At 39.8% G+C, this 25,961-nt stretch overlaps 2 protein-coding genes across 2 annotated transcripts in view; one reads left to right on the forward strand and one right to left on the reverse strand.

Moving 5' to 3' along the window:
* Window positions 1–25,961, reverse strand: part of LOC139469576 (L-xylulose reductase-like) — an 88,484-nt gene that overhangs the window by 22,257 nt on the left and 40,266 nt on the right. The gene's annotated exons all lie outside the window — the stretch shown is intronic.
* LOC139469575 (uncharacterized) overlaps window positions 9,408–25,961 on the forward strand; it is a 45,266-nt gene continuing 28,712 nt past the window's right edge. Inside the window, exon 1 of the mRNA XM_071251774.1 lies at window positions 9,408–9,474. Within this exon, the coding sequence (XP_071107875.1) occupies window positions 9,438–9,474 (37 nt within the window). The 5' untranslated portion in view covers window positions 9,408–9,437. The remainder of the gene's footprint in view (window positions 9,475–25,961) is intronic.

Consider the following 25,961-nt stretch of genomic DNA (forward strand, 5'->3'; position numbering starts at 1 on the left):
TAAGCTACAGGTGTGGTACAGGTAAGCTACAGGTGTGGTCCTGCCAGGTAAGCTATAGGAATGGTAAGGTAAGCTACAGGTGTGGTACAGGTAAGCTACAGGTGTGGTCCTGCCAGGTGAGCTCCAGGTGTGGTACAGGTAAGCTCCAGGTGTGGTACAGGTAAGCTACAGGTGTGGTACAGGTAAGCTACAGGTGTGGTCTAGGTAATCCAGAGGTGTGGTACAGGTAAGCTACAGATGAGCTACAGGTGTGTTCCAGCCAGGTAAGCTATAGGTGAGCTATAGGTGTGGTACAGGTAGGCTACAGGTGTGGTACAGGTAAGCTACAGGTGTGGTCTAGCCAGGTAAGCTGCAGGTGAGCTACAGGTGTGGTCCAGGTAAGCTACAGGTGTGGTACAGGTAAGCTACAGGCATGGTCCCGCTGAGATATGAATGGAATCCATCACAGCAGTATGTTCTAGCTGTACCAGCTTTCACCATAAGCTACTGACACTCAGTGCAGATGAGGGAACTCTCTGGGTATACTGACCCAACAACATTCCGACAGAGCTCCCGCTCTCCATCAATTAACATCTGAGCATTTCTAATCCAATAAATTCTTTTTCATTGATAAACCATGAACTGTATAGAGAGCGCTGAATGAGATGTAATCATGGCGAGGAGCTGTGATCGCATCCACTTGGAGTCTGACAGAAGAGAGGTCACAATCACGGATCAAATCACAGCCCAGATTCAGATGAATTTGACAAGGGGCTGATTGAAATCATTAATAAACTCTATCCCTAAATCAGCCCCCTATAGCAACTGCAGCTCAAATTTCGCAACATTGGCCAAAATTAGTTAAATAATTTGTGGCATTCAAATTGCACTTCGGTCCACAGGCAAATGTAGTTCCAATGAAAAATGATTTAACCATTTGATGTTTTTGAAAGTGTTATCTAATTTCCCAGTTGATCTGGCCTTCTGTTGATCAATAGTTCAAATGGACGACACAGACATTCTTCAGACATGATGGTCATCTCAAGTAAGGGTCATCTTTGTAACTCCAGCCATGACAAACAGCCTAGGGTTGGGTTTATTTATAGAGAATTAAACCAAAAATTCTTTTTAGGGTGAGCCAGTACAAGAAATACAAACCAAGTAAAAAGTAATTACCAAGATATTGTTAATCTGTTTGCACTAAAAACTTTCAATTTTAAAATACAAACATTTCAGAAGTTCATCTCACAGCCTCTTTACATTGGTACAATGTTGAGAGCCCGACTGACAGAGTGTGATGGGTTTAATGCTGCTTTAAACAGAATTTCAGTTATATTCAGCGTGTCAGCTTAATGTGGAGGGAAGCACACAGTGATGCAGACCTCTGCCATCTTAAACAAACTAATGAGCACATGATGTTTTGTTTGTTTGTTTGTTTGTTGTTTAACGCCGCACTCAGCAATATTCCAGCTATATATGACCTCTGTAAATAAACAAGTCTGGACCAGATAATCCAGTGATTGACATCGTGAGCATTAGTCTACAGAATTGGGATACAATGCCATGCATCAAGCAAGTCAGCGAGCCTGACCACCTGATCCCATTAGTCGCCTCTGACGCCAAATGTAGTCGCCTTTTATGGCAAGCATGGGTTTGTGAAGACCTAGTTTACCCCGGATCTTCACGGGTATGTAAGGTAATGCGTAAAGTAATGTGTAAGGTGAAGGTAACCAGAACTTCATGGGTAATGAGCGCATGTAATATGGTGATAGACCAAGGTTCATATGGGAGCCAAATCTGGGATTAAAACCTATGATATACAGAGATATGCAGATCCTACCATTGCCAAGGGATGCAACTCTTCAACTCTCTTGTATAATTATCTCACAGAGTGAGTGAGGGCATTGGTTTTTACTCAGCTTGTAGCAATACTCCAGGGATGGCATGGTGGAAATGGGCTTGTATATATGTGGGGAATCAAATTCGGGCCTTCAGTGCTATGAGCGAACACTTTAACCACTTGGCTATCCTCCCACTACCTCACACAGACATCTCACAACTCTTGGCAAACTTTGCATGATCCCAGAAGTAAAGAGAAACTGTAAACAGCCCCCATAAAAATATTTTCAAAATACATCTTCATGAATACCTTGAAAACTACAAAACAACACCCTGAATCTATCAAACCAATGTCTATTTGATCATTTGGAAAAATTCAAAATGGGCAAATGAGCCAAATGGACAGGGACATCCTCAAACACACAATTTAATTATCCTCATGTGGTATTGACAGTTTATCCTTCGCACTGACATTTACACACAGCGTGACACGTTACAGCTGATGACAGGTGTCCATCAATGAATATTCCACTGAGATTTACGCAACGGCTGCCATGCTTATAGGCATGCTGCCAAGGGTTTACCTAATTAGATTAGGTACGCATCTCTCAAGGCAATGAAATGGACAGCCTACGACAAAAATATATATTTTTAACGTTACTCATAATTAAATATTTTGGTTGAGTGAGATTCCCCATTGGCAGACTGCACTTCATCTTGATGAGTGTGTGAGGTCAGTGATGCGTTGTACAGAAGACAGGACCTTTGAAACTCAAATACAAAAAACTTGAGGCTGTTCTGATAAGACCTCAGACAAGAAGAACATGTGCCATTTCCCCCCTATTCGTGGCACTGCCTATATATATATAATGCTGGCTGTACAAACAGGGATCATGGCCGGCACTAGCATAAGTGCTTACATCACACTATTTATCTCTGAGCCCTGTAACCGATCTCTATTTTTTCTTGACGTACCTGTTAGTTTGGTGAAGCAATAATAAATTGTCTACATGTATGATATATAAGATACATAAGGGATAAAGCATGTCAGCAACATGTATGGAGTTGATTGAGTTCTAAGTGTACACAAGTGAAATCTTATGTGGACATCACATGCAGGCAGGATTACTTTTGGTATCCGATGGTCATTCAGCTGGGGCGTCGGTAACACTCTGCATCTGTACTCTACTCCTGACAGACACAGCTACTTTTCTTAAAACACTAGCAATGCCTCTTAAAACTGTATTATCAACACGTTTTACGTGATTATGTGAAGGCAGTGTGTTGTTGCAGTTGCCTGTGATCTAGCACATAACTGGTGAACAAATCCGTTTGATAAAGAGGGTACAGGCTCTCACTGTTGTATTGTATCTGTGCCAGCATCGTTGCATTATAAAGGTTCAGAGCATCACTAAGAAACAAAGTATTTGGTCCAAATCATCATAGCATTCATCACTATGTCTACTTATAACCTTGCGAACAATTGAGACAGGACCAGACGATCCAGTGATTGATATTAAGATGCCATTGGGGTATGATGACGCACAATCATCCAAGTCGCCCAATCACCAGACCACCCAATGCATTAAATCGCCTCTTACGGCCGGCGCAGGTTACTGGGGAACTGTGACGAATATTGGGATGAATATTGAAGTGAAAGCACAACCACATTACCCCAATACACTTTAGAAAACAAAAATTATCAGGTAGTATTCAGTGCTATCTATCAACCCTTCTAGGTGTTCAGGTGGTGGGTTAGCCTAGTGGTAAAACTGGGGTGAAGACCAATCAACCAAATCACTGAGCCTTACAACCCACAGGTAGCTGGGGATTGATTCTAACTCGGAGTGTCGACATCAAGCTGGAACAATGAGTCACTTCACGAACTTAAATAACAGTTAATTAGCATCTTGCTAAAATCCGTCAAGTAAGTAAGGGGAATCTATGAAAACAGTAAAAGTCAAAAAGTCAGTTTAAAAAAACATTTTCATTAGACCGCAATCAGAATAGAAAGCAGGAACCTTTTGCCATCTGCTATTCTTCATTGAGCAAAGCGGACGGGTTTGAGATAAATCATATGAAATCTTTCATGTCATAATATGGATTTCTGAAGTCTTGAATGTTGAACAGATAAAAGCCATCGGATGCCACTATGAAAAAAGTCTGTGATCACATGACACAATCTCTTCCCATGATGCATGTGGCACTCATTCTGATTACATCGTAACATCCACATTGGAAATCAATAAGACGGAAGCTACATCACCTAGCGTGTTCCCATGTCTAAATCACTGCTACCTTCACTCTTTATGGCTCAACTCCGCAATAACATGTCAATATACTCCTTTATCACACACTGGATTAAAATCTTTCTTCTTATTTACATTTTTCTTGAGTAATTACATATTAGCTGTAAAATGGAATAAATCTTCCATTTAAATTCCCCTGAATTCCACCTTTCATTTGACCACATCTCTTATATTCCACCTTCATTGGACCACATCTCCTATATAACACTCCTTATTTGACCACATCTCCAATATTCAACCTTTCATTGGACCACATCTCTTATATTCCACCTTTCAAGACACCACATCTCCTATACCCCATCTTTCATTACACCACATCTTCCATATTCCACCTCTCATTACATCACATATCCTATACTCCATCTTTCATTACACCACATCTCCTAAATGCCACCTTTCATTGGACCACATCTATAGTCCATCCACCTTTCATTTGACCACATCTCCTATATTCAACCTCTCATTACATCACATCTCCTACACTCCACCTTTCATTAGACCATATCTACACTCAACCTTTCATTAGACCATATCTATACTCCACCTTTCATTGGACCACATCTCCAATATTCCACCTTTTGTTGGACCACATCTCCTATACTTCCCCCTTTATTAGACCATATCTACACTCAACCTTTCATTGGACCACATCTATATTTCCCTTTTCATTAGACAACATATCCTATATTCCACCTTTCATTGGACCTCATCTCCTATATTCCACCTTTCATTGGACCTCATCTCCTATACTCCATCTTTCATTGGACCACATCTCCAATATTCCACCTTTCATTACAACACATCTCCTATATTCCACCTTTCATCAAACCACATCTCCTATAAGCCACCTTTCATTGGACCTCATCTCCTATACTCCACCTTTCATGACACCACATCTCCTATATTCCACCTTTCATTACAACACATCTCCTATATTCCACCTTTCATGACACCACATCTCCTGTACTCCACCTTTCATTGGACCTCATCTCCTATACTGCACCTTTCATGACACCACATCTCCTATATTCCACCTTTCATCAAACCACATCTCCTATAAGCCACCTTTCATTGGACCTCATCTCCTATACTCCACCTTTCATGACACCACATCTCCTATATTCCACCTTTCATGACACCACATCTCCTATATTCCATCTTTCATTACCACACATCTCCTATATTCCATCTTTCATTACCACACATCTCCTATACTCCACCTTTCATTACAACACATCTCCTATATTCCACCTTTCATTACCACACATCTCCTATATTCCACCTTTCATGACACCACATCTCCTGTACTCCACCTTTCATTGGACCTCATCTCCTATACTGCACCTTTCATGACACCACATCTCCTATATTCCACCTTTCATTACAACACATCTCCTATAAGCCATCTTTCATTGGACCTCATCTCCTAAACTTCACCTTTCATGACACCACATCTCCTATACTCCACCTTTCATGACACCACATCTCCTATATTCCACTTTTCATGACACCACATCTCCTATACTCCACCTTTCATGACACCACATCTCCTATACTCCACCTTTCATGACACCACATCTCCTCTACTCCACCTTTCATCAAACCACATCTCCTATACTCCACCTTTCATGACACTACATCTCCTATATTCCACCTTTCATGACACCACATCTCCTATATTCCACTTTTCATGACACCACATCTCCTATACTCCACCTTTCATGACACCACATCTCCTAAACTTCACCTTTCATGACACCACATCTCCTATACTCCACCTTTCATGACACCACATCTCCTATATTCCACCTTTCATGACACCACATCTCCTATACTCCACCTTTCATTGGACTACACCTGTACTCCATATTTCATTACACCACATCTCCTATATTCTGCCTGTCAATGGACCACATCTCCTATATTTCACCTTTTATTGGACCTCATCTCCTATATTCCACCTTTCATTGGACCTCATCTCCTGTACTCCTGCTTTCATTGGACCATATCTATACTCCACCTTTCATTGGACCACATCTCCAATATTCCACCTTTCATTGGACCACATCTCATATACTCCACCTTCCATTGGACCACATCTATACTCCACCTTTCATGACACCACATCTACTCTCCACCTTTCATTGGACCACATCTATACTCCCTCTTTCATGAAACCACATCTACACTCCACCTTTCATTGGACCACATCTATACTCCACCTTTCATTGGACCACATCTCCAATATTCCACCTTTCGTTGGACCACATCTCATATACTCCACCTTTCATTGGACCACATCTATACTCCACCTTTCATGACACCACATCTATACTCCACCTTTCATTGGACCACATCTATACTTCACCTTTCATGACACCACATCTACACTCCACCTTTCATGACACCACATCTATACTCCACCTTTCATGACACCACATCTATACTCCACCTTTCATGACACCACATCTACACTCCACCTTTCATGACACCACATCTATACTTCACCTTTCATGACACCACAGCTATACTCCACCTTTCATTGGACCACATCTATACTTCACCTTTCATGACACCACATCTACACTCCACCTTTCATGACACCACATCTATACTCCACCTTTCATTGGACCACATCTATACTTCACCTTTCATGACACCACATCTACACTCCACCTTTCATGACACCACATCTATACTCCACCTTTCATTGGACCACATCTATACTTCACCTTTCATGACACCACATCTACACTCCACCTTTCATGACACCACATCTACACTCCACCTTTCATTGGACCACATCTATACTTCACCTTTCATTGGACCACATCTATACTTCACCTTTCATGACACCACATCTACACTCCACCTTTCATGACACCACATCTACACTCCACCTTTCATTGGACCACATCTATACTTCACCTTTCATGACACCACATCTACACTCCACCTTTCATGACACCACATCTATACTCCACCTTTCATGACACCACATCTATACTCCACCTTTCATGACACCACATCTACACTCCACCTTTCATGACACCACATCTATACTTCACCTTTCATGACACCACAGCTATACTCCACCTTTCATTGGACCACATCTATACTTCACCTTTCATGACACCACATCTACACTCCACCTTTCATGACACCACATCTATACTCCACCTTTCATTGGACCACATCTATACTTCACCTTTCATGACACCACATCTACACTCCACCTTTCATGACACCACATCTATACTCCACCTTTCATTGGACCACATCTATACTTCACCTTTCATGACACCACATCTACACTCCACCTTTCATGACACCACATCTACACTCCACCTTTCATTGGACCACATCTATACTTCACCTTTCATTGGACCACATCTATACTTCACCTTTCATGACACCACATCTACACTCCACCTTTCATGACACCACATCTACACTCCACCTTTCATTGGACCACATCTATACTTCACCTTTCATGACACCACATCTTTACTCCACCTTTCATGACACCACATCTATACTCCACCTTTCATTGGACCACATCTATACTTCACCTTTCATGACACCACATCTATACTCCACCTTTCATTGGACCACATCTACACTCCACCTTTCATTGGACCACATCTACACTCCACCTTTCATGACACCACATCTATACTCCACCTTTCATTGGACCACATCTATACTTCACCTTTCATGACACCACATCTATACTCCACCTTTCATGACACCACATCTATACTTCACCTTTCATGACACCACATCTATACTCCACCTTTCATGACACCACATCTACACTCCACCTTTCATTGGACCACATCTATACTTCAACTTTCATGACACCACATCTATACTCCACCTTTCATGACACAACATCTATACTTCACCTTTCATGACACCACATCTATACTTCACCTTTCATGACACCACATCTACACTCCACCTTTCATTGGACCACATCTATACTTCACCTTTCATGACACCAAATCTATACTCCACCTTTCATGACACCACATCTATACTCCACCTTTCATTGGACCACATCTATACTTCACCTTTCATGACACCACATCTATACTCCACCTTTCATTGGACCACATCTACACTCCACCTTTCATGACACCACATCTATACTCCACTTTTCATGACACCACATCTATACTCTACCTTTCATGATACCTCATCTCCTATAAGCCACCTTTCATTGGATCACATCTATACTCCATCTTTTATTGGACCACATCCCCTATACACTGCCTTTCACTGGACCAGATTTCCCTTATTCCACCTATCATTGGTTACTCCGCCTTTCATTAGACCATATCTATACCACTACTTTAATGTGTACATTCCATCTCGTCAAAGTCTGGCTGTCCCAACATCACTAGACAGAGCCCAGTGTTGGCAATCAATGTCACTGAATTGTCTAGATGTGGCTATTTCAGTGAACGTTTTTCACACATATTGAAAAATGACAGGCAACCTTTGACCCAACCCCTATTGGTTTTAAGAAATATTGCCTTGTTCAAATACTAGATATAAACAATTCCTCTTTGAACTGGCTGTATTGGGTTTGTTTTCCAACACTGCCTCGAGCAATACAAACACAACAGCTGGTGTTACACACCCCTACAGCATTTCATGGAGGGAATCAGCAGACTCAAATCACAGGGAGGCCTGGCAATCGTAGGTAATCTACTGATAATTTTAACTTTGTAAAGCTAACAAAAAAATCTTTACAGCATCAAGCGTTTACACCTATGTAAAAATTCTCAGTCCAATCATAGCGGCGAGGGTAATGGAGAGACTTTGATGTTAGAACTCTATTACGGGATTATTTCGAAAATGAGTTTTTCCGGGTCCCAATGTTGCTGATGGCAACTGCAGCTGCCGTAACACGAGGATGATGTGTGTAATCTCCGACTTCAACACGCAGGGGACATCGTCAACTGTATAGTTGTCAAGATGTGCTGTGCGACTCTGGTATGGATTACCTGATTTGTACAGCAGGGATATAAGACATTGGCTCGACTCCCCATAACCTAACCAGCAGTTGCTTAATATCAATGGAATTGATCATACAAGTTTTTAACATTAACTTTTTACCATCTTGAGGTGAATGAACAGACGCAATTTCGAACTATTCATCTGCACCAACCTATTCCCCCCACCACAGATAATCGGCTGTTCCATGTAGTAAGGGTGAGTCTATGTTCGAGGAGAAGAAGGGGTGTTGTTGTGTGTCTCAGTCAGGCAGTAGTGTGCGGACCGGCAGTATGGTGGAATGCCATGCTGTTGCATAGGCCCTCACTGTATCTGCGTGCAGGTAAGATAATCCTTATTGGTCAGTTTAACACTAACAACATAGAGTCTAAAGATTATATAATGGGACTGGGAAGGCATTATATTGCTATACACCAAAACTGACCAGTTGACGTTTACACAATGTTTACTGTGAGATTGTGAGTTCATATTTCTGTGCATATTGGGAACTCTGAGGTATTATTTTTATCACAACTGCCTTTGTGATTTCATGTATGGCATCTCCAGCTGTGTGGTCATATCAGTACATTCTTACAAACTTTGATCCATATAGGTAAATGGAAGTTTTATTTTCATCAAATCTCTTACAGAACAACATTTTCCTTATCAATTTTGAAACTATAACATTTGTGATTTCTTTCATCATTTGAGAAACTTAAGAACTTGCTTATCACCAGAATTATTGGACCACAGTGAATTGTTTGTACATCAACTGGTTGGGTACACTCAGTATCAGGTGACTTGAGTAGGGCTCAGAGAATTTCACCTTTAATTTGCGATCACAGATTTCCTTTACAGGCAATGTGGGTGTGGCAAACTATTGACTAGGAAGTCGTCAGCATCTAGACATGGTGCTTTCCCTTTCTCTTAGCGATCCCAACATTAATGATCAAAATAATTTACCCGTCATCATTTTCACGGACACAATGCTAAAGGATGTGGATTACTAATGGAAACTCTTTAAATCAATTTGGTAATTTTTAACAAAATAGTGATTGAGTGAGTGAGTGAGTGAGTGAGTGGGTGAGTCAAAGATAATTTTTTTTTCTAAAATATCACTTTGACGTTTTTTTATTTAATTCCCAAAAATTAGATTTTAAGATTTGAAAGATTCAACAGTTCAAATGTTTGAACACGCTTTTATCATTTCTATCCTATTCAATAGCGGCATGGAGGAGAGTCGCTCTGTTATCCTAGTACAGGTTATGTAACAAATATATTGATAGATTCTAGCAGGTAGGCAGCCTGAAGGTCTCAGCTTGACAACAAGCAGATTCAATATATACCACCACCAAGCAGACAAAGACTGTCAGTTAATATAAAACTTTCAAATCCTTTAGTCAATAATTCAATGCACTTGGTGTGGTTTATGCATTGTGTGCTTATGAAATAATCTTTCAAGCCATTAGCATTTCATCGGTGTCAGTTCAGACTGCCTTTATGTTGTCCACCTGGATCAATTCTTAAGACGTGTCATTTTATTTTCCTTAAACCATAAGGTTTAATTACAAAAAAGATTGTGGCATAAGTTTCAATTTGAGATCATCTATGTCGTGTCCCTGGATCAATTCGTAAATGTGCCATCTTATTTCCCCCAAATCGTAAGGGTTTAATTACTGAAATATTTGCGGCATGTATTACAGTTTGGACCACCAACAAAAACTGTTTCTATCAAGGGAATGCATCTCCTACAGTTCCATACAGGTCTGCATAGCTGGCATGTGTTTTGACAGACACTAATTCCTCCCTATTATTCAATATAGTTACGTTCCCTACCCCAACTCTCACATCCTGCCATGCAGTGCATGTTTAACAGGGGAGAATGTTTACCAGATATCTGGGAGCACTTGTCTGTGCCAATAGGAAACTAGGCCCACAAACACTCCTGTTACACGCAGCAGGCTCTCACTGATGATGGGTGCTTCGAAACTAAGAAGGTAGATAGAAATAAATTTAAAAAAATAGATTTAAAAAAATCAACAAAATGAAGGCATTATCAGGTTACTGGAATCAAATATATATAACAAATACATAATATATACATCTATATATATATATATATATATATAGATGTATTATTTGATTGTTTGTCAAGAATAATCAGTTCCACATGGAACAAATATTGCCTGTGTTAATTTATCATGGAAATATTTTCACAGCAAAAATTGTTCCATGGGAATAATTCCCCAAGACAAAAATACTACAAAGCAACAATTTGACAACAGGAACAGATACTCTTTGACTACAGGAATAGATACTCTTTGACAACAGGAACAGATACTCTTTGACAACAGGAACAGATACTCTTTGACCACAGGAACAGATACTCTTTGACAACAGGAACAGATACTCTTTGACAACAGGAACAGATACTCTTTGACTACAGGAACAGATACTCTTTGACAACAGGAACAGATACTCTTTGACCACAGGAACAGATACTCTTTGACAACAGGAACAGATACTCTTTGACAACAGGAACAGATACTCTTTGACAACAGGAACAGATACTCTTTGCAACAGGAACAGATACTCTTTGACAACAGGAACAGATACTCTTTGACAACAGGAACAGATACTCTTTGACTACAGGAACAGATACTCTTTGACAACAAAAACAGATACTCTTTGACCACAGGAACAGATACTCTTTGACCACAGGAACAGATACTCTTTGACATCAGGAACAGATACTCTTTGACAACAGGAACAGATACTCTTTGACAACAGGAACAGATACTCTTTGACAAAAGGAACAGATACTCTTTGACAACAGGAACAGATACTCTTTGACAACAGGAACAGATACTCTTTGACAACAGGAACAGATACTCTTTGACCACAGGAACAGATACTCTTTGACAACAGGAACAGATACTCTTTGCAAAAGGAACAGATACTCTTTGACTACAGGAACAGATACTCTTTAGCTACAGGAACAGATACTCTTTGACCACAGGAACAGATACTCTTTGACTACAGGAACAGATACTCTTTGACTACAGGAACAGATACTCTTTGACTACAGGAACAGATACTCTTTAGCTGTATCATGCAAACCATTCTGACTCCCATGACATACGTATAGAACATCGTGTATGGTGGACATGGTGTACAGGCAAGAATCATACAGTTGTGGATGTGACCCCAGTACTCCTAGAAGTCTGCCCTGTGGGGATTCTGGGTTGGAATCGGTCCCCAGCAACCTATGCTGAGGCAACTTAATGGATCAGATGGTCAGGCTTGGTGACTTGATTGTGTGTTATTGTACCCTGATGGCTTGGATCGTTGTTCATAATAACAATCACTGGATTATATGGTCCAGATTTGATTACAGTAAACTATGGTTCTAACAAACTCAAAGGGTCTACTAATTCTAGATCGTTATAACCATAGTTCGTTCAAGCATTTCGACTGTCAGATTATCAGAATTGTTTGCCCCGTACATTGTTTTATTATTGTTAATTGAGGGTGCAATTGAAGACAAGGTGTTAGTACTTAATCAAGTTAATCACTTTCCTTCAATTGTTATTGCCACTTTGAACAGCTGTCATGTGACCGTGGATGTTTTAATAGGCTGGTTGGTGATATGTGAGCAGCTCAGAGACTAACGGTTAATCATAAACATTGTCCTTGACAGGGTACACGCTGGACCAAAGAGTGACTTCGCTAGAGCCATTATTTTGTTATAAACATGTTCGTTATATCCATATCCATCTACATGATAAAAATAAGGTAAATGGCCGAGATAAAAACATCAGTTTGTTGTAACCAACAGTTCGTTGTAAGCGTGTTCATTATAAGTGTAGTTTACGGTATTCACAAGCCAAAGTAATAATCTTACAATATTGCTGTGTTATTTATTTAACCAACAACCAAAACATGATAGCCGTGTCTGACTTCAGGAACAGGTAAGGCTTAAAGCTCAGTTTAAAATCATCCATGTATTAAGTTAACACTAAAACCTACTGAAAATTATGCCAAAAGTTTTGTGCGTAGTCATAGGCAAGTGGGATGAGAAGCTGACTACTGACACAAGGTGCCATGTGTACCCAAATGTCTGCTGGGAGTGGAAATGTCTACCCATACACACAGGAAACCAGGATAGTGCATGTGACCCACTGCTTCAGGGTTAGTCCAAGACATTTTTCAGTTTTACAATGACACATAAAATATTACCTACAGAACCAGCTTCATTTCAGACATATAGTTGCAGAAAATGTTTTCACTGGAATATATTGGGAAATGGACGCGAAATGCCCAGGGTATTGTTGTGATACAGGAATGATTTGCCAAGATCCATACAAGAGGACGAGACTTATTTTTGCATCTCTAATGGATTTTCATATCAAGTCTATAGCTTTGCTTCAAATGAAGCTGACATTAATGGAATACAAAGAAATCAAATTGTCGGTATTTGGAAAGTCTGGAATATCAGATGACAATGTTATTGTCTTGAAGAATTACTGGACAATCTTGTTCCATTGTAAGGCTAACAGATGTGATAATGCTTGGCATACACCCATACAGCAAGTCTGTCAAACAAATACACATATATACAATACAGCCCACACAATTCTATAAAATACTCTGCAAAAAAAAAATGCATATGTATATTTTACATATTTTACATATCGATTGTTCAAAATTGGCACACATCATTGTCATTGACCCAGGTTCCATATGGCACACATGAAAGAGTAGATTTTCAAGGTGAAGGTCATCTATTCTCCATATCTTGTAGAGCCACCATTAGAGCCTAAAATTGACTAGCATTGTTGTCCCATGGAAGCAATCATATCCCGAATTGTGGCCTAGGGAATGTTCACCCATTCTGCTTGTCGGAGGTTCTGTGGTTGTTGCTGACTTGCTCGCAGTCATTGTTTCAGTGCATCCTATAAATGTTTGACTGTGTATAAATCTGGAGACCTAGAGGGCCATGGCAGGACCTGGATGTTGTTATTCCTGAAAAAGGCTGTTGTTAGTTCTACCATTTGAAATCGGGTGTTGTCTGGTTGGAAAATGACATTCGCTTGTTGTATAATGGGAAGAACATGTGGCCGAAGAATCTTATCAGTTAAATTCCCCAGAACTTGCACCAAGTCTGTTCTACCAGCGTAGGAGATTGCCGCCCACATCATCACACTACCACCACAAATCACTCCACTTCCTGTATGCTGTTTCACGCATAATGTTCCCCCGTGACGCCTGTAAACACAATGTCTACCATCCACACGGTGAAGCATAAAACGTGAGTCGTCACTAGACCAAACTTGTCTCCATTGCAGTTGTGACCATACTCTGTGACCTTGATTCTGCCAAAATGACACCTAGAACTGGTCGTCTCGCACAATACCCACAGCGTGTAATAGGTTCCTCATTCTCTGGGCTGATATCCTACGCAATCCTGATATTGCTGTTGTTGTAAAGATGGCTGTCGAGGTACTTTTATGTAAGTGAGGTAGCCATGACTCTGTGCTGTGCTCTGGTAGTGATATGTGGTCGACCGTATGTGGGAAGGTCATGTGTTGTACCATGTGCCATAATGGTTTCAGTTTTGTATTTTCGGTGCTTGGTGCTACGTGGAAAAACCCAGTGTTGGGCTTCTGTCAGTAATGACATGTTTTCGCTGTTCACTTGCTTTAAGCTTGTGGTGGCATGCATATGCAAACACAACGCTTATATAGCCCAAAAACTGATGTTGCACATGCATGTCATGTTGTTGTGTTTTGGCGCCAGGCTCTCACCATGGCTTATATAGAATTTTTCTCTTAAGGCCAGATGCGCATGTCCGCTCGTTGGTAATTTTGTAAAATTATCATTTCAACTGAACTTGCTGGAATGGTAAAAGAAAACCACTTCATATTAAACATGTACCTAACATTATACCAAAGTTAGTTAATTTTCATCTAAATTACCTCCGGTCAACATTAATCACTTTTTCTCCCTCCTGTGTCTTCTGTATTGATCTCAAATGCAAAAGTTAAAAGATAATTGATCAGTCCTTGGAGAAAACAAAAATATTATTAAACAAAAAGCTTCTTAACAAAACCAACATCCCTGTATGTCATGTAACCAGAAACAATATCCACCAAAGTCTTTGTTAGGCATTTAGAAGTTGGGAGAACATGAATACATGCAACTTTTTATGAGCCTCGTACTTCTTGCTCCTTCATCAGGTGAATGCTTAGTGAGTTTATAAAGTTAATATACATATAAATCATGATCTGTTTACACAAGGTGAGATGAATGTTCAAACATGACAATATGACAAAGGCCAATGATGAAAATTATATGTTTTTCTATTTCCACTTAACAATCAGAAAAAAAACATAAATGAAAATAATCCGATAATATTGTGTCTTTAAGCAATATGACTGTGTGTGACTACTACACACTCCTGTAGCTGAGCTACATGCCAATATGACTGTGTGTGACTACTACACACTCCTGTAGCTGAGCTACATGCCAATATGACTGTGTGTGACTACTACACACTCCTGTAGCTGAGCTACATGCCAATATGACTGTGTGTGACTACTACACACCCCTGTAGCCGAGCTACATGCCAATATGACTGTGTGTGACTACTACACATCCCTGTAGTCAAGCTACATGCCAATATGACTGTGTGTGACTACTACACACCCCTGTAGTCGAGCTACATGCCAATATGACTGTGTGTGACTACTACACACCCCTGTAGCCGAGCTACATGCCAATATGACTGTGTGTGACTACTACACACCCCTGTAGCCAAGCTACATGCCAATATGACTGTGTGTGACTACTACACACCCCTGTAGTCGAGCTACATGCCAATATGACTGTGTGTGACTACTACACACCCCTGTAGCCAAGCTACATGCCAATATGACTGTATGTGACTGCGACACACCCCTGTAGCCGAGCTACATGCCAATATGACTGAGTGTGACTACTACACACTCCTGTAGCTGAGCTACATGCCAATATGACTGTGTGACTGCTACACACCCCTGTAGTCAAGCTACATGCCAATATGACTGTGTGTGACTACTACACACCCCTGTAGCCGAGCTACATGCCAATATGACTGTGTGTGACTACTACACACCCCTGTCAAGCTACATGCCAATATGACTGTGTGTGACTACTACACACCCCTGTAGCCGAGCTACATGCCAATATGACTGTGTGTGACTACTACACACCCCTGTAGCCGAGCTACATGCCAATATGACTGTGTGTGACTACTATACACCCCTGTAGCCGAGCTACATGCTTGTTAAGCGACCACCTGATTCCCACACGGAGGTTCATTACAGAAGGCGATGCTGCCAATCTTGGGGAGATCTAAGCCTCCAGACACGCAGTGATTATTCTCCCTCCACTCAGATAGTCAATTGTCGTACAATACTAGCAGGGATTTCTGGGTGTCAGCTGGCCTTCAACAACTACACAAGGAACCTGGTGAATGTTCGTAGTTTAGATCCTAGATTCAAAGATACCAGATATAATATACTTTCAGTACAGCAGATTCATAAGGTGCCTCCAAGAACAACTTCAGTACTAGGAATGGTTCTTGTTTATTGGATTCTGTGGTTAGGGAGAAGTCCCATCCAATTCTTTTAAATGATATATAATGTATATATTTATTTTTCTAATGAGAATACAAACAGTTCTTTTGTATTCTTAAGGCAAACAGTGTAAAGGATTGAATATTTAAAACACAAAGTCTACATCGAAGTGAATACTATTTCTGTGTGTTTGCAGTTCTGTTCCAGTAAAACAAACACAGGAATTAATTCAACTACAGCTTTTGGATTGGTTATTTTATATCTTCCAACTGCAAAGTTCCAAGTTATTAACAGTAGTTGAGTTGAAATGTCTAGTGAGTGAGTGAGTAGTTTTATGCCGCTTTTAGCAATATTCCAGCAATATCACTGCAGGGGACACCAGAAATGGGCTTCACACATTGTGCACATGTCAGGAATCAACCCGGGTTTTCTGCGTGACAAGCGAACACTTTAACCACTAGGCTACCCGACCGCCCCTGAAAAGTCTAATTCACTGGTGCAACACAATAATATAATATAATAATATAATGTAATATTTTGAAAACTTAATATCAAACAAGTGAACATAAACCATATACCAATCAAACTGACAAAGACGAATCTCGGTCATCTCTAAATACAGTACAAATCTCAGTAATGAAACTAAATCAATGACAATATATTTCCGAGCATTATTGAAAACATACTTGAAACTTAAGTTACTAATTATGCCATGACAGGCACAGTGCTTCAAATTGATTTGAATGTATGTGGGTCAGGTGATCTATTGTCTGTGGACCAGGGCTCCCATACTGGATCCAAGTGTTGAATTTAGACCACATGATGATCATAGTGCTGATGTAAGACCATAGTGCCGATATAAGTCCATAGTGCCAACATAAGACCGTAGTGCCAACATAAGACCATAGTGCCAACATAAGACCGTAGTGCCAACATAAGACCATAGTGCCAATATAAGACCGTAGTACCAACATAAGACCATAGTGCCGATATAAGAGTATAATGCCGAAACATAGGACCATAGTGCAAAATATAAGATCATAGTGCTAATATTAGACCATAGTGCCAACATAAGACCATAGTGCCAACATAAGACCGTAGTACCAACATAAGACCATAGTGCCAACATAAGACCGTAGTACCAACATAAGACCATAGTGCCGATATAAGAGTATAATGCTGAAACATAGGACCATTGTGCCAATATAAGATCAGAGTGCTAATATTAGACCATAGTGCTAATATAAGACCATAGTGCTAATATTAGACAATAGTACTAGTATTAGACCATAGTGCTAATATTAGACCATAGTGCCAATACAAGACCATAGTGCTAATATAAGACCACAGTGTTAATATAAGACCATAGTGCCAATATAAGACCATAGAGCTAATATAAGACCATAGAGCTAATATAAGACCATAGTGCCGATATACTACCATAGAGCCAATATAAGACCATAGTGCCAATATACGACCATAGTGTTAATATAAGACCATAGTGCCGATATACGACCATAGTGTTAATATAAGACCATAGTGCCGATATAAGACCATAATGCTAATATTAGACCATAGTGCTAATATTAGACCATAGTACTAGTATTAGACCATAGTGCGGACATAAGACCACAGTGCCAATATAAGACCACAGTGAGTGAGTTAAAGTTTAACGTCACATCGGCAACATTTATATAAGACCATAGAGCTAATATAAGACCATAGTGCTGATATTAGACCATAGTGTTAATATAAGACCATAGTGCGGACATAAGACCACAGTGCCAATATAAGACCATAGTGCTAATATAAGACCATAGTGCTGCTATTAGACCATAGTGCTAATATAAGACCATAGTGCCAATATAAGACCATAGTGCTAATATAAGACCATAGTGCCGATATACGACCATAGTGTTAATATAAGACCATAGTGCCGGTATAAGACCATAATGCTAATATCAGACCATAGTGCTTATATTAGACCATAGTACTAGTATTAGACCATAGTGCGGACATAAGACCACAGTGCCAATATAAGACCATAGTGAGTGAGTTAAAGTTTAACGTCACATCGGCAATATTTATATAAGACCATAGAGCTAATATAAGACCATAGTGCTGCTATTAGACCATAGAGCTAATATAAGACCATAGTGCCAATATAAGACCATAGTGCTAATATAAGACCATAGTGCCGATATACGACCATAGTGTTAATATAAGACCATAGTGCCGATATAAGACCATAATGCTAATATTAGACCATAGTGCTTATATTAGACCATAGTACTAGTATTAGACCATAGTGCGGACATAAGACCACAGTGCCAATATAAGACCATAGTGAGTGAGTTAAAGTTTAACGTCACATCGGCAATATTTATATAAGACCATAGAGCTAATATAAGACCATAGTGCTGATATTAGACCATAGTGTTAATATAAGACCTTAGTGCGGACATAAGACCACAGTGCCAATATACGACCATAGTGCTAATATAAGACCATAGTGCTAATATTAGACAATAGTACTAGTATTAGACCATAGTGCCAATATTAGACCATTGTGCTAATATTAGACCATAGTGCCAATATAAGACCATAGTGCTAATATAAGACCACAGTGTTAATATAAGACCGTAGTGCCGATATAAGACCATAGAGCTGATATAAGACCATAGAGCCAATATAAGACCATAGTGCCAATATATGACCATATTGTTAATATAAGACCATAGTGCCGATATACGACCATAGTGTTAATATAAGACCATAGTGCCGATATACGACCATAATGCTAATATTAGACCATAGTGCTAATATTAGACAATAGTACTAGTATTAGACCATAGTGCGGACATAAGACCACAGTGCCAATATAAGACCATAGTGAGTGAGTTAAAGTTTAACGTCACATCGGCAATATTTATATAAGACCATAGAGCTAATATAAGACCATAGTGCTGATATTAGACCATAGTGTTAATATAAGACCATAGTGCGGACATAAGACCACAGTGCCAATATAAGACCATAGTGCTAATATAAGACCATAGTGCTGCTATTAGACCATAGTGCTAATATAAGACCATAGTGCTAATATAAGACCATAGTGCCGATATAAGACCATAGTGCTAATATTGTACAATTGCGCTGATATTAGACCATATATTTCTGATCAGGATTCTACTGGGTTGATAAAGCTGCATAAAAATCAATCAAGTTTTGAAGAGTTCTAAAGAGGAAAGTGTAACTCAAAACCGGCCTCCACAATATTTCCTCTCCCTGCATTTCACTGCACCGGGTAGCCGACCTCACCCTTCCAGGAATGTGAGGAACCAGCTCCCTCCTACCTCTCATCAGTAACAGGAATACAGGACGTTTTTATATCTCCCTTTATTTAGCTGCCCTGCATCCTGGGATGCTGACTAGTGTGTCTGGGAGAAAGCTGCAGCCAACTGCTGTTGCCAACAGAGAACCAGGATTCATTACAATACTTGCTGTGCTGGTGATGACTGGCGGTATTCTAGGGCAGAATTATAGGGTCCTTAACAATACTTGGTCTGTTGGTGATCACTTGGGGTATTTGGGGGCAGAATTATAGGGTCCCTAACAATACTTGGTCTGTTGGTGATCACTTGGGGTATTTGGGGCAGAATTATAGGGCCTTAACAATACTTGGTCTGTTGGTGATCACTTGGGGTATTCTTGGGCAGAATTATAGGGTCCTTAACAATACTTGGTCTGTTGGTGATCATTTTGGGTATTTGGGGGCAGAATTATAGGGTCCCTAACAATACTAGTTACTGATCACTGGGGATATTCTAGGGCACAATATGTCCCCAATACTGATGACAGACCAAAACAGCTCATGCTAAACTTGATTCTGAGATTCAAACCCAGATTCAAAGCAGATCCTGTCAATTAAGGGAGGCAACTAAAGAAGATATATATATATTTATGTATGAATATGATCCTAAACTTTTCTGCTCAGTATTGTTCACTTCTCACAGTTTAAGCTCATGTCAACATTTAGCACAGATTGCCCAAGAGTGCTTTTATAGGTGACATTATTGCAATTGACAAGTCCTGTTTATAATTTCACTACCTTAGCCCCTTCTGAATGCTCATTCTGAGTTAAGTCAAATCACAAAATATTTTCACCCAAATGTTGACAGACTCAAAGGAAGTGATCAATCATGCATTGATATTATTTTAATCCCAGTTAGAACTACAGAAAAAATATAGGTTTCAGTCAGGTTGGCGAGAATGTCCATAATAAAGTTTATCACTGGGAAGAGATTCTTGTATGTCACCGGTCATGAGACAGGATTTACAGCCAGAGGGTATGTGTGTTGCTTCCTCTTCCACACAAATGCTCCCGAAATCTCATGGCACAAAACAGGAGAAGGGAGAGGGCCCCGAGGCTCATTCCGACTGTGACAGTGAATGTTTCAACCCGGTCTCCCACATGCTTTAGGCTAGTCGGTAATCATAGTGATTGCGTGAAACCCTGCATTTATACTGCCACCACTGCCGTCACGATTAGAGTACAAGGTTATTTCCATGCCATTTAATGCTGCAGCCTGTCAGGGTTGTCGGTGTGTTTGGGTCCTGATGTGGCAAACTCCAGGCTCTGAAACACTGCCTAGTGTCACTAAGAGCGTCAGCAGGTGACGTGGAGGAATGGGATGATGATGGTGTAACTGCAGGAGGCTGTTACAGGGACGCTAAACTTCATACAAACATCCTTTCAAGTAACACAAACTCAAAACAGGCATGGCATATTTCCTGGAAATCTAGTATTATGTTTGACAGAACCATTTTAAAACTATTTAATGAAAGTTGAAACTAAATAATATTGACGGCTGCAAAGTAACTGTAAATTATGACATCAGGGTCACTGTCAAGGTCATCCAGAAGACGCAGAAACTTGTCAAAAATTGAATTAAGTATTTGATAAACAACTCATTATTTTCCAGCATTCAGTCTCCTACTATACCAAATTTGGCCTATACATAATGTCTATCAGATTTGACCTTGACTTTCCTGACAGATAATCTACAAACCAAATTTGATGCAATGCATTATATTTGACCAGAGTAACAGGATTTCATTGCCTGTCTGCAAAGAAGAACTTAAACAGCTTATGAACAAATGGCTAAGGTGACTTAGAAAATTAGGGATGAAAAATTCTTTCATTTCCTGCATGGGAACCTTCAAATATTCAGCCATTAGACCTGGGACCTTTACATAGTCAGCCATCAGGCCTGGAACCTTCACACAGTCAGCCATCAGGCCCAGAACCTTCACATAGTCAGCAATCAGGCCCAGAACCTTCACATAGTCAGCCATCAGGCCTGGAACCTTCAAATATTCAGCCATTAGGCCTGGGACCTTTACATAGTCAGCCATCAGGCCCAGAACCTTCACATAGTCAGCCATCAGGCCCAGAACCTTCACATAGTCAGCCATCAGGCCCAGAACCTTCACATAGTCAGCCATCAGGCCTGGAACCTTCAAATATTCAGCAATTAGACCTGGGACCTTTACATAATCAGCCATCAGGCCTGGAACCTTTACATAGTCAGCCATCAGGCCCAGAACCTTCACATAGTCAGCCATCAGGCCTGGAAGCTTCAAATATTCATCCATCAGGCCTGGAACCTTTACATAGTCAGCCATCAGGCCCAGAACCTTCTCACAGTCAGCCATCAGGCCTGGAAGCTTCAAATATTCAGCCATCAGGCCTGGAACCTTTACATAGTCAGCCATCAGGCCCAGAACCTTCACACAGTCAGCCATCAGGCCTGGAACCTTCACACAGTCAGCCATCAGGCCTAGAACGTTCACATAGTCAGCCATCAGGCCCAGAACCTTCACATAGTCAGCAATCAGGCCTGGAACCTTCACATAGTCAGCCATCAGGCCTAGAACGTTCACATAGTCAGCCATCAGGCCCAGAACGTTCACATAGTCAGCCATCAGGCCCAGAACCTTCACATAGTCAGCCATCAGGCCCAGAACCTTCACACAGTCAGCAATCAGGCCTGGAACCTTCAAATAGTCAGCCAACAGGCCTGGTATCCACAAATAGTCAACCAACAGGCCTGGTATCCACAAAAAGTCAACCAACAGGCTTGATATCTACAAATAGTCAACCAACAGGCCAAGAACCATCAAATAGTCAGCATCAGCTCTGGTATCTTTAAATAGTCAACCAACAGGCCTGGTATCTTTAAATAGTCAACCAACAGGTCTGGTATCTACAAATAGTCAACAACCAGACCTGGAACCTTCACACAGTCAGCCATCAGGCAATCTGCCCATATTCATTGTCTTTGATGGGATGAGATGAAAAACATTTGCATTTTGGAATTGAGACTTTAATCAGTTTCAAACTTGATTGAAAATGAGAGCCAGTAATATACCTAAAACAGACATAGTATAGATTGCAAAAACAATCACTCTTATTAAAATAGGCTGTCATCATTTTCTTGCTGATGTCCGATTGCATAACAATTTAACGCCTGCAATTGAAATGAAGGGTTGTTTGAACATAATGGTATTGTTTGAGCTAATAATGCTGCATTCATATCATAAAGAGTAGTACTGCACCAACTTTGGAGGTATAATTGACACATAGATCAACTTTTACTTCGCGGAATAAAAATTTGCTTAGTATGGAGTCTAACCTCGCTGGTTTCACCTGTGTTCAGCGCTCATTCTCAATGCTCTGCGTGAAGCAGGGCCTAGCGGAGGATCGAAGAATGAGAAGCTGTATATCATAACAAAGGATATACAATGAAGAGTTAAAGCCAAACTGATGTGTGTTAGTTGCTGGTTTATGCATCCACAACTTGAAAGGGTGAAGCTATGGGCCAAGATGATATTATGCACAGTCAAAACCTACATAGTAGCCTTCAGAGAATTCAGGTAAATGAACAAGTGATAACAAAATTGGTCAATAAAAATGTGAAATTTGCAATAAATTATAACTGGACATGATGATTTACCGTTCTGTAATTGAAAAGCAGGAGTTGTTTTATATGCAGAAAAAAAGATGACCAGGTGTATTTTCTCAAAAACTAAGCCGGAATAGCAATCGGCATTGTCTACCAATCTAGACACTCAGTAACATAACTTCAAAGAATTTTTATGCAGTGATTGGATCAATTGTATCTGAAGCTATTATTTTATCAGAAATAATATATTCCAGCATTATTTTAGTTGCAGCTTTTACTATATATATATATGTATAATAATAACCATAGGCGTAGCACTTTGGAACAACTGATTGCTATTTCCGGATAGCTTTTACACATGGAACAATTTGATCTGTCATCGTTGAGGCCTCAAATGAATGATATCATAATTACAACCGTTATATGTATAAGTCATATGTATAACATCAGGTAGTTACCTTGTTCGTGGAGTGTATCTGCAGATATCCACGTAAAGGAACTGTATCCCATACATCTGAAGCTGTGCACAGAAACTTGTCAGATGTCACATGTCTTTGTAGCAATCTAATATTGTAAGATATATAGAGCGTTTCAGGATATTATAACCTGTGTTTGTCTCTCAGCTGATCACGTATGTTTGTTTAGGTGTTTCACATGGATTTCAAGTCTCACTGGTCCATGGTTCTTTAAAAATATTCATAGAGTTAGAAAACAATGAGTAACCAATGAATGTATTATTGGTTATTCCTTTGAAGTAAGTATGTTGTTTTCACATCAGCACTCCAAGCCTAGATATGGGTGTATTCCATCTGCTTTAGTAAACCTATATACATGTATATATAAATATATACTTTTGACAAATCCACTGTGCAAGATAATAGTGATTAATCAATCAACATATTATCAGTTTATCCTTTGATTGATGTTTTTTGCAACTCTTTATATGCCTAGGGGATAAAAATTGATAAATGTGACCCTGACAGATCAGGATTATTGTATACTTGTTGAAAACTTCAAATGTATAAGACAAATCACATACCAATAGGCATGCTTCAATTTACAAACATTTTCAAACTGAGACTATCCAGTAACAGTCTGAAGACAAGAACTGTTGCTGCAATGCAACCTGACTGAGCTGTTTGCGATGAGCCCGCGAAGATGCTCTCAGGCATAGAGTCTGGTGAAATGGGCAGAAGAAACCCCAGTTAACATTAGGGAAAAGGCAATTATTAAACATCTCTCCAAAACCTTCTTCACCAGGTCACCGTGACATAGAGACAGAGAGATGTATAGAACTACCGCACTGACAAATGGGTAGCAGACACGAATAGTCCCTTTGCAGTTTTCTTCATGACTTAAACATTTTATACTCTGCTGCTCCCAATAAACTCTGGCGATGAACTCACACACAAGTCTGTCATTATTGACTGTGACCAATGTGACTGTCCCCAGCATCTGCAGCACATCCAATATCACCTGAATATCTTTTCAGTAACATTTTAAGAGGATAGGTTCCTCATTGATTATTATTCATAAGGTTTTGAGTTCACTAAATATCGGGAATTGAAAATAAAAGTTAGACACTCCTGATTAGTTGGAAAGGAGAGAAGAAATTGTGTCCCAAGTTGGTTATTAACACATTTACGTCATATTGAAATCTTGAAGAAGCTGGTAGCAATGAATAAATATCTGGGCAGAGAAACATAAAGATTCACAGTATTATCATACACACAATTTAAGTATGGTAAGGCCCCTGCAAGCAATGCATATATATGTGATCTGATGAGCTACAACAATATATTTAGTGCTCAAGATCAAAGGTCAATTATTAGTTGTAGGGAAGGTAGATTTAAAAAAAATTACACTTACAAAGATAAATGACTTTCATTCACAAAAATATAACGCAATTTTCTTGAAAATCTAGTGCATGCAGGGATTGTAAGATTTCACCAAAATCACAAGATTACAAAAAATAATAAATTATTTATTATTGCAAACATAAGATACATGTTTCTTGAAAACTTACCATTATGTGATTTTCTGATTCAATGACTTTAAATCCTTTGAATTAGTTGTAAGGGTATAGCATTACAAACAAATTTCCTGCTTACATTAAGAAAGGTGAGATATAACCAACACTGCCTTAAGGTCTTGAACTCAATCTTCCCACCTAAACATGCATAGTGTTAGATAAGAAGGAACAGCAGAAGTCGGCTGGTCATTGATTTGGGGGAAACTGCAGT

The sequence above is a fragment of the Haliotis cracherodii genome, unplaced genomic scaffold, assembly GCF_022045235.1.
Source record: "Haliotis cracherodii isolate W230 unplaced genomic scaffold, xgHalCrac1.p SCAF_2, whole genome shotgun sequence".
NCBI classification, from domain to species: Eukaryota; Metazoa; Mollusca; class Gastropoda; order Lepetellida; family Haliotidae; genus Haliotis; species Haliotis cracherodii.